Source organism: Microtus oregoni, unplaced genomic scaffold, assembly GCF_018167655.1.
Source record: "Microtus oregoni isolate MIOR12 unplaced genomic scaffold, Mior012 000000F_ref0000247, whole genome shotgun sequence".
Taxonomy (NCBI): Eukaryota; Metazoa; Chordata; class Mammalia; order Rodentia; family Cricetidae; genus Microtus; species Microtus oregoni.
Window position 1 is genome coordinate 68188149 of NW_024543059.1, and position 15962 is coordinate 68204110.

Consider the following 15962-nt stretch of genomic DNA (forward strand, 5'->3'; position numbering starts at 1 on the left):
CTCTTTCCCTACAGCTTTGTCTATAATGATTTGGGGCAGAAAATGTTAGTTGCATTTTTTTTCTTATCTATATTTTTTAAATTTATTTATTTATTAAGGATTTCTGCCTCCTCCCCGCCACCACCTCCCATTTCCCTCCCCCTCCCCCATCAAGTCTCTCTCCCTCATCAGCTCGAAGAGCAATCAGGGTTCCCTGACCTGTGGGAAATCCAAGGACAGCCCACCTCCATCCAGGTTTAGTAAGGTGAGCATCCAAACTGCCTAGGCTCCCCTAAAGCCAGTACGTGCAGTAGGATCAAAAACCCATTGCCATTGTTCTTGAGTTCTCTGGGTCTGAAAAAGCATGGGATAAAACCGGACTTTCTATATTTTTCTTATTTCTCTGTTCGTACTAGACTCTGTACAGAAGTCTCAAAGAATGTCCCCAAATCCACTTTCTCCTCCCACACTTTTCACCTGCTTTACACTTGAGTGAATTCTTCACACTAAGGTTCTTCTTAAGTTAGTTTTAAGAGAATATTTTCTTCTGATGAAAAAGAAGATAGATAAGGGTAGACTGATCTAATGTTGAGTGTTCTTAAAGTGGAAATTTGCCTTTGTAACAGGAAGAAATCACAAAATCTTTCCAAAAATTGCAGAGAAGGGAACACATCCCAACTCAATCTGATGATGCTACTATTACTGTGATATTAGAAGATAAAGGTTGCAGAAAAACCACAAGCTTATGTATCTTATGATAATTCTTAGCAAAATAATATAGATGGAACTGGCCTCATAGGAGAAGTATTCTGTAGTGTGACCAAGGAGAATTTTTGCCAAGAGAGAAAGGTTAGGTCAACATGCAGCAATCAAAGGTGCATGCCATGTTGATAAAATAAGGAACAATAACAGGGCAACTGCAATAAATTGAGAAAAAGCATTTTTGAAAACGTAAAATTCTTGCATTATAAAAGCATCTCTAAAAGCTAATTACAGGAGTTTAAAATCACACTAAATGGTGAGATCCTGTAGTTAGATCTCTTGTAGTTAGGAAGAAAGGAATGATGTCCTTTCTCACCACTGTTCAGCATCGTTCCAGCAGTTTTATCAAAGAGACACAACTAACAATAAACCTAAGTAGATCAAAGGCATTGACTTTGGAAATGATGACCTAGATTACATCATGCTATCTATAGAAAATCCCAGCCGCTTCACACACGTGTGCGCATGCACGCAAGCACACACACACACACACACACACAACAAAAACAACAAAATGAATCAGTACTCACCTTCATGTTTTACTGTTGTCAGTGAGTTAGGTGCTGGAGTCAAAGGATGCTCGGGCACTTCACCATCAGTTTTTCCTAGTTTGATAAGATAGATGATGTTGTTATTAACCACAGTCTCATCTCATCTGCCAAGGAATGAGGTTTAGAGATGATCTGCCATCAATCTACAGATGTACCAAGTAACCCTTGTCCTTTACTGTTTTTCAGCTTATTTTGTCTAAACGGGAATGCAAGTACGCAATTATTGAATGACTGATTTAAACACACGCACATACACAGCCACACTGACACTCACACCCATACTTCCTCATCCCCCCGCCCATACACTTCCAGTCCTCCACCCCCATATATACACCATTCACACACACACACATACATACCCACACCCACACACACATACATACCCACACCCAAACACACACACATACACATACATACACACACGCAAATACACACACACATACATACCCACACCCAAACACACACACATACACATACATACGCACACGCAAATACACACACACACACACACACACACACACACACACACACATTCAGTATGAGTGATCCAAACATCCAAACAGCAAGTTTTTATTGCAGATTATTACCTGGATATTATCAAAAATGTAAAAAAAAATCATTTTTAATTTAAAACTAAATTTTGCTGTTTCAAAAATCATTTATTTTTCCTGTGGGGGGAAAAATCCTTGTCAAGTAGGATCACAAAATGTAACATTTATTTTAGAGTTATATTTCATTTCCTTAACTTAGTCATTCATGGTAATGAAATTTGAATAAAAACCAGACATTGAGAAACTTAAAAACTTCTGAAATTAATCTTTTCTTTGTATTTTTGCTATATAAACTTTAGAGACCCAAATAGTTCTAACTCCTAGTATGTCATGCATATACGAAGCAAGATTGTAACGCATTTCCCAGTAAACTTGGGGCCTTATTCCTGCATACTACAGAACAATGGAAAGTATGTTGAGAAAGAAGCCAATGTTACCGGTGAGTAATTGTCAAAATCAGGAGCTATGTGCACTGCACATGACACACACCACTGTCCTTTGCTGATCTGCATGCCTTTGTGTTTCCTTATTTAAAAGAATATTTATTAAATGCCAGGAATTGCTCTTGAAATTACTTGGAGAAAAAAGATGCTGAGGATGGGTATTGCCCACAAAGTCATGGAGGAAACCCTCTTCGTAAAAATCTAATACTGTAAGGGCATCTGTGTGTATATGTGAGTGTGCGTGTTTGTGTGCATGTGTGTACACATATGCATATGCATATGTTCTTGTGGTAAGAAGCGTAACACTTGGGGATTGTTGCTAATTTATCAGTAACCACTTTCAGATATGTGCAGCATGCTACATATGGTATGGTGAATTTCTCTTTATGTGCTGAATATATTAAAATTCTGAAGAGAAAAATATACCGTTATTATGAGGAACTGCTGGTAACCATTAGCAACTGTGATTTGCGTTAATTTAAAGTTCATAAACAATTCAACAATTTCAAACAACTGTTCAGAGAAACAGACTGAAGTTGACATAAACATAAGTGGATTCTGTATATATATATATACACATACATGATATTATATCACAAATTACTATATTTTTCATATTTACATTTTCCACAGAGTGTTCATTTTCAACTCAAACTTAGAGGTAGGAAGATAATTGAGAAAGGAAAGGTGAGGCCCACAATCCTATCATAGTTCCATCTCATCATACAAGGACGTTTATGAGACTAGTTTTTTTTTTTAAAAAAATCTCTTCTTTGCAGTTTTATGCATTCATTTCCTGCACAGAAGATGCGCAACTTAAACACCACTGTAGCAGAGCCTCATATGAGATAGCTGGCCAGAAATACCTCTGGCTGTAGTTAAAATTTAATGTCTGTTTTTATACGTGAGATTTTAATATTAATTCTGAAAGCTTGTTGTTCTATCAGTTAATTTATCTCATTTAACACCACTTCGCTATCAACTCTTTTTTTTTTTAAAAAAAAAAAAAAGGAAGTGCAGAGTTGGAGAATTCTGTTTGAGTTTTAACAAGCAAAGCTTGCCTGAAGATCAGAGTGCAGAGCTAAGACACTAGAGGCCAGGCAGTGGTGGCCCCCATTTTTAACCCCAGGATTCAGGAGGCAGAGGCAGACAGATCTCTGTGAGTTCAAAGCCATCTTGGGCTACAAGAAATTAATCTAGTCTCAAAAAGAAACAAAGCTCACATAAAGGTGATCCCAGTGCTTGGGATCCCACGCCTTTAATCTCAGCACTAGTGAGGAGGAGACAGGAGTGATATGACTTTGCGGAGGGAGGAATATAAGGTGGGAGGAGACAGGAGCTCAGTGCAGTCTGAGGCAGCAGTCTCAGCCTTGGTAGAGACAAGAAAGTGCCTGGCTGCTCTGCTTCTCTGCTCCTTCAGCTTTCAAACCCTGATAGCTGACTCCGAGTTTTTATTGTTAAGAACGATTAGAACTCGTGCTACAGGAGAGGTAGCTCGGCGGGTAAGAGCACCTGTTGCCACGCCTGCTGACCTGAATTCAATCCCTGAAAACCACGCAGGGGGCAGGAAAGTTTGTGTGCGCCATGATGAATGCGTATCATGTAATAGTAGTTTTAAGATAAAAATATAAGAAGGTACATCTGCATCTTTGGACCTCTCTTTCCACTATCTTTCTAAATAGAAAGATATGGAAGCTGTCTTTGGTAGACATCTAACACTGTCCAGTGGCGACCTGAGAGGAGAAAAATCACATTCAAATGAGCTTATTTGCATCCTTTAATATTAAACATCTCTTAATTGAATATTTTGGAAGTTGTTTTGTATACAGCTAAGAACCTATACGGGGGTTTTTGTTTAACTTTTTTTTTAACCAGTTATATCATGTTGGTAATACTCTACCAGAACTCCAAAGTAAAGGCATTGACTATCAAATGTTTCTAAATTATGCCGAATAACAATCAGAGCTATAAATAAAATTTCAAATCTGTTTTTGTGTGCTTCAAGTTCATTTTCTAATGACGACACACTTTGCCTGCTGGATGTTACTCTTACCGTTTGACCTTTGAACAAAATGCACAGGTCACTTGATGGGCATGACGGAAGAGGTTAAGCCTTGCCTGTAATTGGGCAAATCTCTGGAAGCAAGACCTGCTCCAGGCCAAGCTCTCAATCAGTTCTGCCACTACAACTATGTTGCTAGGAGGAGAATTCTCTTCTTGGTTGTGTACCTTACCCACTCCCCCAGCACTTTTCCTGTGATAGAATCAATGCTATCAGCAGGAGGAAGGCACTTAGAAGGTCTATGGGACCAACTCTGCTTTGAAATGTAACAAAGCAAATCTGAATAGGAAGCCTAAATTGAAAAGAAACAGGTTTCTATATTTTTTGTTTAGTTTATAAAAGCTTTTTACTGTGGCTAGAATCAATGAGTTAGCCTTAAGAAAGGAAGAATGAGGAGTGGCTGTGTGTGTGTGTGTGTGTGTGTGTGTGTGTGTGTGTATGTTTGTGTGTGTGTATAACAAGTAGTTTGGTTTAACAATGTCATGGATGTTTGTGGGGGTGGGCCAGCTTATAAACCTGCCTGACATTGAAGTTGTTCATACTCTGACTCTCTACGTAGAACATAAGGAGTCGAGGCACCTTTTTTCCCTGGTGTTCATTACTGTGTGTAACTGTATTGCCTTTAGGAGGATGGGCTCAACCAGTGCGCATACTCCAACTTGCCTTAATGCAGGATGGTGTTAAACAGACTAGGCCGAAGCTGTTTCATGTCTCCCTTCTCTAGTGCTCTTCCTCCATAGATTGGTACCTCAACCCACCCTCCTCCAGCTGCCTGCTCACTTCCCCCAGCTCTGCTTCATCACTACCAGACTGTTTCTCACAGCACAGTGAGTTGCCTTTCCCAGTCCATAGGTGTTGTCACTTGGTCTCATCAGAGACCCCAGAAGGGACTTGCTTCCCACTGATCCCTGTCTCAGTACTGTATTCATGGCTACACTTATTTTACCGCTTAGAAGTACTCAATGCTGGGGGATTCTAAAGTCATAATCATTTGGAAAGGAGGTTTGATAATGGCATTGTAACTTTTTGATAAACTGTCTCAAAATTTGACACACATTTTTAGTGTGGATTCCATAATACTTTAGTTACCAAATAAACAGAGAGATTGAAGTAAGAAGAAAGAAGGGTATGAAAAAGAAAAGTTGAAAAATGTAATAAACACCTGTAAAACTGATCTAGGGAGATAAACATAGGGAAAATAATGAAAATATTCCTTGTTTTATTAGTCTGAATATTTTTGTAATACAAATTAATAAAAGGCAAAATTTATATCTTTTATCACAATTTCACTTTTGAAAGTGGGAATTTAAAATTCACTAGGCGAACTTTTGAGAACACACACCAGAGTGTAATATTTATTGAATGGGTATTATAAATTATCATCAGTGTATATGAAGTGAAACTTGATGAAATATGTGTGTACATTTGTGTGTGCTACATTACGTTCAAGTGTGACACACCCTTGCTTCAGAGAAGCAACTATATTTATGCTCAACTATAAGACACACCCACTACAAAAAATGATAAAAAGATCAACTTTCTCTGCCTCAATATGAACAGGCTTGAAATAACATCCTAATTCAGCAAAAACAAGGCGCATTCCTGGCGTCGCAAATTACATTACAATCCTGCCCAAACTCCTTCACTGAACTCCTGTCTCTATGGTTCATGTAACTAAGCATGCTTCCAGGATTTGTGTTATTATTGGAATAGTACTTTTGGCCATAGAATCTTAGACAGGGGCTGGATGTGACACAGCACCCATAGTCTCTGTCTTGGCTCTTGTGCAAACATCACTGATCGCAAACATAATATGCTCTTGTCAACTTAGAGTCAAATTCACACTGAAGAGTTGAAGCTTGGAGAAGAGAGCAGATAGCCAAACTTTGTAAAAATCCTATTTGAAACCTGGGAACACAGAGGTGAGACAGTCCTTCAAAATGAAACACAACGTTCAGGAGATGGCTGGAGGCTTTCTAGACTGTGACTTCTCCATTTGGAGCTTGGCTTCGGTGGAGCTAACATTCCCCAGTGTACCGGGACTAAAATCCCCCATGCCCCTGTTGTGTATGCTTTCTCCTGATTCAGTCAAGGAGTTCTGATAGGACTGTTTGGTTCTCACTGTAGAATCGAACACAGTGGAAACAGATTCTGCTTGTGAATACCTTTGGTCTGTTAAGTTACCATCAAGTTCAAGTCCAGATGGTTGATGTGTTTGTGTGCGAGCTTGGCCTTAGAGTGAAAATTAAGGAAGGTACAGAGCTGAGAAATACAGCCATCCATTCATTCTAAACATTCAAATTTCTAGCAATTAGCTAGCAAGTTTATTTTTTATCCTTTTGGATACCGAGCCTGAATGAGATAACCCTATTTATATATTTTCCCCTTATGTTACAAGGTAAACAATGTGGCAAACATTACCTTGAAGTGTTTGTATTTTTAGTCGAGTGATTATAATGGCTTTTCTTTTTCTCCCGTTTTATTTCTTTCTGAGACAGGCTCTCTCTGATTAGCTCTGGCTACCCTGGAATTCGATATGCAGAATAGGTTGTCCTCACACCCACTGGGATTTACCTGCCTCTGCCTCCCAAGTGATGGGATTAAAGGCATGTGCCACCAGTCGCAGGGACATTTCAAATTTTCAAAGATGGTTACTGTGGTTTGAGTAGGATGGCCCCCATGGACTCAGGTGTTTGAATGCTTGGCCTAGAGAGTGGCACTCTGAGGAGGTGTGGCCTTGTTGGAGTAGGTGTGGCCTTGTTGGAGGAAATGGATCACTATGACAGCGGGCTCTAAGGTCTCATACATGCTGAAGCTACACTTAGTGTGATAGACAGTTCACTTCCTGTTGCCTGTGGACCAAGCTATAGAGCTCTCAGCTCCTTCTCCAGCTCCATGTCTGCCTGCAGGCTGCCATACTTCTTGCCATGATGATAATTGATTGAACCTCTGAAACAGTAAGTCAGCCTCAATGACACATTTTGCTTTATAAGCGTTGCTGTGGACATGGTGTCTCTTCACAGCATGGAAACCTTAACTAAGATGGTTAAGTATCCTCCTTCAATACTTAGCCAAAATTTTTGACATAGTTGCTGCTCCATCCAGTAACAATTGTGATAAATGTGTTACAGAAATCTCCAAACTAAATCTATTATTAGCACCTATGACCAACAAAGTCTGTCAGTTTGTACGGCTTCCAATTGTTGGCTGTGCCATGTTTAAGTGGAGAACTGAGAGATTTGCAAGGATATTTTTATGACTTAGGTATGATAATTGTTTTCTTCTCTAAAAATAAACTTTGTTTATGTAACAATCACAATAGAACCTTTCCCAAACAAGAAATGATCTAAAAGAATATCATTAAGGAAACACGGCAAGGCCTCCAAACTATACAGGAATTTGTAAATAGTGAAGTATTACTTAGCTTTATAACAATATTTCTCCAGAGTACATATATAGCATCTACTAATTTTGCTTTTAAAAGGGATACTACATCCTCATAGGAAGGTCCTACCTGTAGGAGTTGTTCCATTCTTTGCGTTGTTAACAGGGTTTGTTACTGACATGTTGCCTGGGGTTGTGACAGATAATTTTGTTGTAGAAGTTTCTGGCAGTGATGAGGCCGATTTATTTTGAACATCTGAAAGAGACATGTTTAAGTAATTTCATTAATATTTATTTTTTCAATCAACAGACTAATATAGTTAACTATAGTAAATTAGCATAATTGAGTATGAATGTATCTCTAACTATAATCTATCTCTATCATTTATGTATCTGTCACACATATATGTGATATTTATTGTGATATGATATCCACGATAGCATATATTCTCTTCGCCCAGTTAGTAGAGAGTAGATTCATGATCGATTTCCAGTTGTAAGCAACTGATCATAGCTCAGTATTTGTCCCCCAGGGCCACCCGCTTCTCACAATGGTGTGTAATCTAGAGGATGGCCAGAGTTGTCTGTATGTCTAGAGTTACGTAATAGCTAAGATGACAAATGAAGAACACGTGTTACATTTGAAATTCGATACTATTTTTACTGTAACTAATTCCACCAGCGAATATAACTAAATGTGCATTCTCTGGCAATGGATAGTTTGCTAGATATTTTCATAGCACACTGAAGGCAATCATTACTAAAATGTCAATATTTGTTTATACATCCTTTTTTATTTTTGCTTTTCCTCTCTTACAAAATATCTTCTATTTTATATTGTCCATATGTAAAGCATAAATTAATATTTTATATATAATCTATTATTTGTCATTTATATGAAATATATTTATATACCATATAATTTCTATGTGTTTGTTATATATACATCCATTTTGTATATATTATATACATAAAGCTTATATTTGTTAGTGTTTGTGCTTTATGTTTTTTAAATATTTACTGTGTCATATATGTATGCATACGTGTGAGAGAGAGTGAGACCTTAACCAAGAAAAACAATAAACTTTAAAGAAATTAAACAACTGTAATAGTTTACATCTGGGGCTATCATAAATCCATATTTTCAAATTGCTTATTTTTCTAAGTTGTACTTATGCTTGAGAATTTTAGTCCACATTAGATACTTTTTTGTAATGCTAATCCTTTAACACAGATGAGGGAACCAGTCTGTAACCGGCAGAACTGGGGAAATCAACACGGCTTCATCATGTTTCCAAAGTGAAACACAAGATTTGATAGTCCAAGAGAGTCTGTTCTCTGAATCCCCTTCCTTGTGTGCGCGCGCGCGTAAGTATCTTCCACCAGAAGTGGGAATGTTCCTCGCCTAGAACAACTACAAACGCACAGGCTCTCCACAGAAGTGAGACTGTGGGCACACGGCATAAATGCAGTAAAAAATGTCATCGGGGTGTAGAAAAATCAGTCACGGGGGGAAGACATTACTCTCGGTCGTGCCTCGGTTTGTACAGTGTGTAGAGTAGGTTGTGCACAGCGGACGGACCTAGAGCAATGAGGACTTCGGTTCATATTCTGAACTAGAAATGTCCTGGCAGTAAATGTGTATCAGCACGGAATCTCAAATTTACTTTGTATGTAAAATTTCCTTTGAGTCGGAGACAAAGAAATATTGGCATGTCAGACAGCTGCAGAGTCTCTGATGTCCGGAGGCAGATGCATTTGCTGTTCATTTCACAGCGCTGATGCTCGGAAGGGTTAACTCTTAGCACCGACTCTGTTTATGAACACAGTAAATGAAACTGCTTGACACACAGGGATGTGTTTAGCACGTACAGAAAAGAGCTACGTTTTCACAGGCTCTATGGAAATCAAGTCAAAAGCTTTTTCCTCTCTGGAAGTAAATCTCACACCTTTCATCTGGCCTTCCAGCCCCAGGATTCAGGAGGGAGCTGGAACACTGGAACACATCTACGTGGAACTACCGGTCTCGACGGGGACCAGACCGGACCAGATGGGTCTCGACCAGATCCCCCCCCCCCCCCCCCCCCCCCCACACACACACATCTTGGAGCTATGCATCTTCCTTTTAGTCTTTCATTTTATGATCTAACACGACTTCTAAATCTAGTTTTAAGTGTATAAATTACTCAAAGACAAGTAAACATACCCGTTTAGACTACTAAATTTACTAGTAAATAGCTTGGATGAGCCCTGTATGCAGACTTTCTAAACGGGAACAATCTTGCTTTCCAAACACCATTGCTATCTCCAGAGGTGTTTCTTGTTCCCTTTCTTACTCAACACACATAGAATGACGATTTACATGAAAATCATGTTCTGATAGACTAAAAGGCTCTGTTATATTCCTCCTGGCACCAACCTCAAATACCTTTGAGTCTGGTAGGGATCATAATAGCAACACAGGTTGTCACTGTGGGCTATGGGGCTGTGTTCTGCAAATACTGGCAGTAATTAAAAATAAGTAAGGATTTGTTTGTGTATTGAGAAAGGGTTACCTAGCAGTGTTAATTCTTTTAAGAAGTTCTTTGTAGAATATTTGTCCAAAAAAAAAAAAAAAACAAAAAAAACAAAACAAAAAAAAAAAACCTGAATTGTAAAAAGCATCTTAAGTGACTGCCTTGGTCAAATTCAGGATGGAGTCTGTTTTTGCATCCTAAGGTAGCATTACTTTTGAATTTTCTTGCTTAGAAAACGAATTTTTTAAAGGTTGTTTCCAAAGTTCACAGGGACAACTGGTTAAAAGACAATTCAGCTTGTTAGCATTTCTGCAATCTTTATTGTATGATGTTAAGGTTTGTCTAGCCATTTATTTCCTCTGAATTGAAACATTCCCTCCAAAATCAGGGCAGGAGTGGTGGTGGTCTGAGCTCAGAGGTAAACAAAATGTCACATATCTGGGGAAGTGAGATTCTCAAGGTGTGAACTGCTGAAAGAGGCCACTGAACAGCCTAGCTGGAGAGAGGGAGAGAGAGAGAGAGAGAGAGAGAGAGAGAGAGAGAGAGAGAGAGAAATTAACACAATTTCTGTGTGATTATTTTGGTTCTCGGCATCTGGGACGAACGAGCAGGCCTTCCTCCAACAGAAAAAACTTAATGTACAATGCTGCAATCAAATGGTATCTTTACATCGTTCTTAAATTTCATTTCTCATAAGAAATTAATGAGATATTTGCTAGCTAAAGAGCCATTTAACTTGATAAACACCTATGTCACTAAGTGCTAAAATGTAGGGGTTCTATCTAGAGGAAGCCAGAGTTCCACCACAGAAATTTCGCTGTATGATCATACTGTGCAGATGTGGTTGTATACAGTGTAGTGACATAGCATACCTACAATGATCAATAAATGTTTGCAGGAGAGATTTTGAGAGGAATTGGAACATGAAGCATAACATGGAAATATATATTTCATATGCAAATGAGAGGGGAATTCAAAAGTAACAAGTAAATTTGAGGCCATAGGGGCACCTTGAAGGGGTGGGCCCTTGATTGTGTTTGGCACCCTTAAATCTTTGGGAAATAAAGACAGGAAAATCCCATTTTAAAATGGAACTTCAAAGCTATTGAAAACTTGAAAAACAGGCTTTTGATTTACATTCTCAATTAAGCTAAAAATATACTCCTGAAGTTATGAGTGCTTAGACTTCTTACTTGAAATGAATGGGGTGGAAAGATAGCTAACAGGAAAATCTTATCCCTCTCTGGAAAATTCTTAGATAAGTGGAGAAATTCTGCACCTGAAAGAGCCATCTCCTCGGGTCTCCAGCCATCTGTGCAGTGGGGAGGAAGTGCCAAGCCTGGCAGGCTGCAGGCATGGACAGGTGTCTCAGCCACCTGGCCCCTCTGGGGAGAACAGGGCTCAGCGCTGCATTGGCGAGTTTGTTAAACACAAAACATTATCTGCAAATGGACCTGAGGCTCTGAGGCATTCGGCTGACTAGTGGAGTGGCTTGGCGGGTCAGAGGCATTATAGGGCCAATTCTCTCCACCCACCCAGTATTCCACTCAATTCTAGGGGACGATGCCAGAGACGTTCCGTTTGCAAATGGGATTTGTTGAAGTTCATGTTTAATAATGAGATAGTTTAGGCTTGGAGATTTATTACAAAACTTTTTCTATTTTGTGCCGAGTTTGATTGATGAGTATCCACCCCTTAGGCACACACCTTGGCAATGGTGGTTATGTTTAATAGTCATAAGTCTGAGTGGGAGGGACAAGGAACGACCCTCATGTACTCTCTGACTTTCAGACAGGACTGCACTAGGACTTCTTTCCTCCTGGAAAAGAACTGATTCTGAGGAGCTCGGTTGGCATCTGCCTGGTCACAAGATGCTAGGGCTTGGCATCTTATTAGCTCTGTCAAATGTTACAGGCAGGGCCCTTAGGTCATCTCAGGATCAGTCCTGGTGTCTCTCCTATGAGAGCTCTGCCCTTGTGCCAGCCCGGGAACCCAGAGGCTGTAGCTAGCCAAGTGCTATACCTGGTTTTATCAATCCACACCTTCAGCATATAACTCTCATTGAGTTCCTGTGTCCATCAACCTTCTCCCCAAATTCTCCAGGAAATTCCACCCAAGACTTTTGACTCACAGACCACTGGAGGAGTCAGGAGCATTGACTTTCACACACGAAATGGCAAGGGCACACTTTTGAAGTTTGGGCGCAGTATTTGTCGGAGCTGGGGGTATCTTGTGAATCACCTGCTCCAATTTCCATTTTCTCCAAGTCCTAGTTGAATTAAAAAGCCCCTTTTTAGCAGCCAAAAGCTTACTTCTGGTGAAAAAAAGGGTAAAATTGAAAAAGAAGGAGTTTTTCTCATTTTCTGAAAAAAATTAAAGATAATCTTTTCTTGTCCTGATTGCACAAAGACAAATTACAGCTGGATGTATTTACAGGGGGCAGAAAATGATGTTACAACTCCTAAGCACAATGGAATAGTTAAATAAGGTTAATGAAAATAATAACCACCTCAAATACGTAATATTCTGTGGATTAATCTTTAAAATTTACTCATAGTAATGTTAAAGTGTATAATACATATTTTGTAATATCAATCTCTCAAAAAATCTCAAAGATATTCTTCTAGTCCAATTGAGAGCCTGTCCTCTTCCGTTCCAGCCACATTTTCTCCATCTCCATGCCTCTGTGTCCACTGTGCTCCCTTGGCTTCTTTCAGTAGGATTGTGTCCGTGTAGGTGAGGTGGCGCAGCACCGGCTTGCATGGAGCCATACCTACCTGTACTGTGCCCCCGCAGTTTTCTCTGCATGTTTCCCTAACATTGTTACACAGTTTCAGGTCTTACATATAAGATTTAATCTATTTTATGTTGATTTTTGCATATGGTGTGAGACAAGGGTCCAATTTAATTCTTTGACAAATGGCTATCTAGCTCCTTTCAAATGTGTTTACTTGGTGCTGTTGCTGAAAGCCATAGCGTCTGTGTTCATTCTGGGTTTATATTCTGTTTCATTCATTGATGCGTCGACTTCTACTACAGCACTGCACAGTATTAGATATTATTGCTTCTCTGAGGAACCAGATGTGCTATAGAACCAGATGTCAAGAGTTTATTCATGTTTCATATGGTTCCAAAGCTCATCCTAAGACCCCACAGAGGAGAAAGGTCACTGCTGCAGCAATATTGATAAACAATGCATGAACAAAATGCGAACTTTGATAGGAAAATGGAGCAATGACAAAAAAGTGAAATTCTAGAGATGGGTAACATAGTGATTAAAGTGAAAGAAGCCAAAAGGTCAGCAGCATAACAAACGGATGACAAGAGCAGAGAGCTTGAAGACATTTTATATTTATATCATCAGATTTGAGGAACAAACACACACACACACACACACAAATAATTGTTCAGGGATTATAAACCTTCAAGAAGATATATCTGTATGCAATATTAATTTAAGAAGGAGGAGAAAAAGAGAGAAAAGGCTAGAAAAAATTATGGAAATAATAGCTGAAAATTCCCTCATCTGTGGAAAGATACCAACCTCCACTTACAGGAAGCACAAGGGTCTTCACATTGATTTTACCCCAAGGGGATTTCACAAAGACATCTGTAACCAGACTACAAGACCTCAAGAAAAAAGTGAGAACAAGAGAGAAGAAATTGCTAGACAACAAAGTGGACCCTAAGAGAGACATACATGGATCTAATCTACATGGGAAGTAGAAAAAGACAAGATCTCCTGAGTCAATTGGGAGTGTGGGGATCGTGGAGAGGGTGAAAGGAGAGGGGAGCAGAGCAGAGAAAAATACATAGTTCAAAAAAAAGCAATAAAAAATGGAAAGAACAAATCTTTAAGTAATTAGTAGCGTTTAATTTCTCTTAACTCGTTCAGTGGGTTTTACTATGACGTCCCTAGAAGTCTTGGGTATTTTTGTATGGAAATGGGGTGCTTCTCTTCCCCAAATTGAGAGAGAGACGTTGCCATAGATCTTCAGATAGTGCATCTTCAGCAGTGATGTTGGTCTGACTACTCTGGGCCTTAAATAGCATCCCAGAACTGAGTCAGAAATATTATTTTTTCTGAGTCATTCCCTTCCGATAGAGAATCACTTTAAATGGTTGTGACATAATTTATAGTTAAAACAGCAGATGTTCCTGGGCAGGAGAGTTACAGCCCTTTGGTTGCAGCACAGACCAGTCCTGAGTTCCAGCACAGAGGTCTTCCTTTTCTTTCTCTGTGTGTGTTCTCCTGCTCACAGCACAGATAGAAAACCGGTCTGACCACATGCTCAGCGGGAGAACATCAGGTACTTAGCCAAGAACAGAGATGACTTTGTGTTTTTTTCTGCTCTATGATTTTAGAGATTAGCTTTGCAAGAGTATATTATCTTTAAGGAATAAATGTTCTGAAAAATTTTCTAAAGATGCCACTGAAGAAGTCACTTGTGGGTTAATTGCATCTCACGTTTTAAAAAATAACTCTGCATGGTGTGGGGCAGATGCAGCCCTCATTACCACAGAATTTTTTTTTTTAACTTAATGGTAGGCGATTGACATGTTTCCAGGATAAGGTAGGTCTCAGTACCAGGCTGGCAAGCACACATCCTGATAGTCTGCTGAGAATATGGGGCTGGAGGCCTACGTTCACTGGCAAGGAAAATAAGACATGTACTGCATGCTTTCCTTTCTAATTGACTCAAACAGACCTCAGGACTCATCTAGGGGGACTCATTCTATGATAGTGCCTTCCAGTTTTCACTAGAAAAACAAAGCCCCCTGAAGGTCTGTCTCCAAGACAAAGACTTGGGTGGAATGGTGTTTATTAAAAACCCCGAGGTCAGAGTCCTTATAGTAGAAGATCTTACACATTTAAAATGATGCCCAGAACCAAAGGTAGAAGAAAGAGCTAAAGAACTGAATTCACTGAAAACTGGAAGCTACTTTTTATCCTTAGAATGCAGGAGGAAAAAAATCTTCCAGGGTTGAGATGGAACGTTACTGCAAGTCAGTAGCAGAGACATCTAAAGTGTGCCCTTCACTCTGCCTCTCTCTGGTGGCAACCTGCTTGCCTTCACTAGCAATTGGAAATATGCACCAGGCCTTTAGTTAAGTCTTTTTTTTTTTTTTATCTGCTATGCATGGAAGAAAGGGAAAGCATATTTTGGTTCCTGCCAAAGCAAAGCTAAAGGACTTGCCCTAAAGAACAGAGACACACTACTTGATGGATGCAGAAAGCTGGCAATAAAAGGCAAGTGTGAGAACACGTCCCATCGCGTGTCACACTTCCAGACATTTCCCAAGGGCTCAGTGTACATTTTCAGACTCACGGTCGTGTATCAAAGAATGAAGAAGCATAGGCGCCATTGATGGTATCTAAAATCCTTTTCTTATTCAACTAAATATCATCTACCAAATCCAGAAGCACATGCCTTCTGTGTCATAGCTTTGTGTTTGGGAGGCAGAGGGTAATTGTAACTTGCCTCTGTAGCTGTCCTGCACGCCGTTGGCTGGAAATGATGCTTTACATCTATAAGAGGATAATCCAAAGAAACGGGCTCTGGAGCTCTGGGACGGGCTACCCAATCTGGGCAGCACCAGCACTGAGGGATGTCTTTTATGAGGTTTTCTATGTCTGAAGCCAGAAGTACATTACAGGGAACATTTATGAGTTGATTTTGTTCATTTTGGAAGATAAATTCACTTTATAGCTA

General features: G+C 39.5%; 1 protein-coding gene across 2 annotated transcripts in view; it reads right to left on the reverse strand.

Moving 5' to 3' along the window:
* Positions 1–15962, reverse strand: part of Emcn (endomucin) — an 88019-nt gene that overhangs the window by 48186 nt on the left and 23871 nt on the right. For both annotated transcript variants that reach the window (XM_041653931.1, XM_041653922.1), the window contains exons 2-3: positions 7863–7988; positions 1272–1346 (exon numbers count right to left, since the gene is read on the reverse strand). In XM_041653931.1, coding sequence (XP_041509865.1) covers positions 1272–1346; positions 7863–7988 — 201 coding nt within the window. The remainder of the gene's footprint in view (positions 1–1271; positions 1347–7862; positions 7989–15962) is intronic.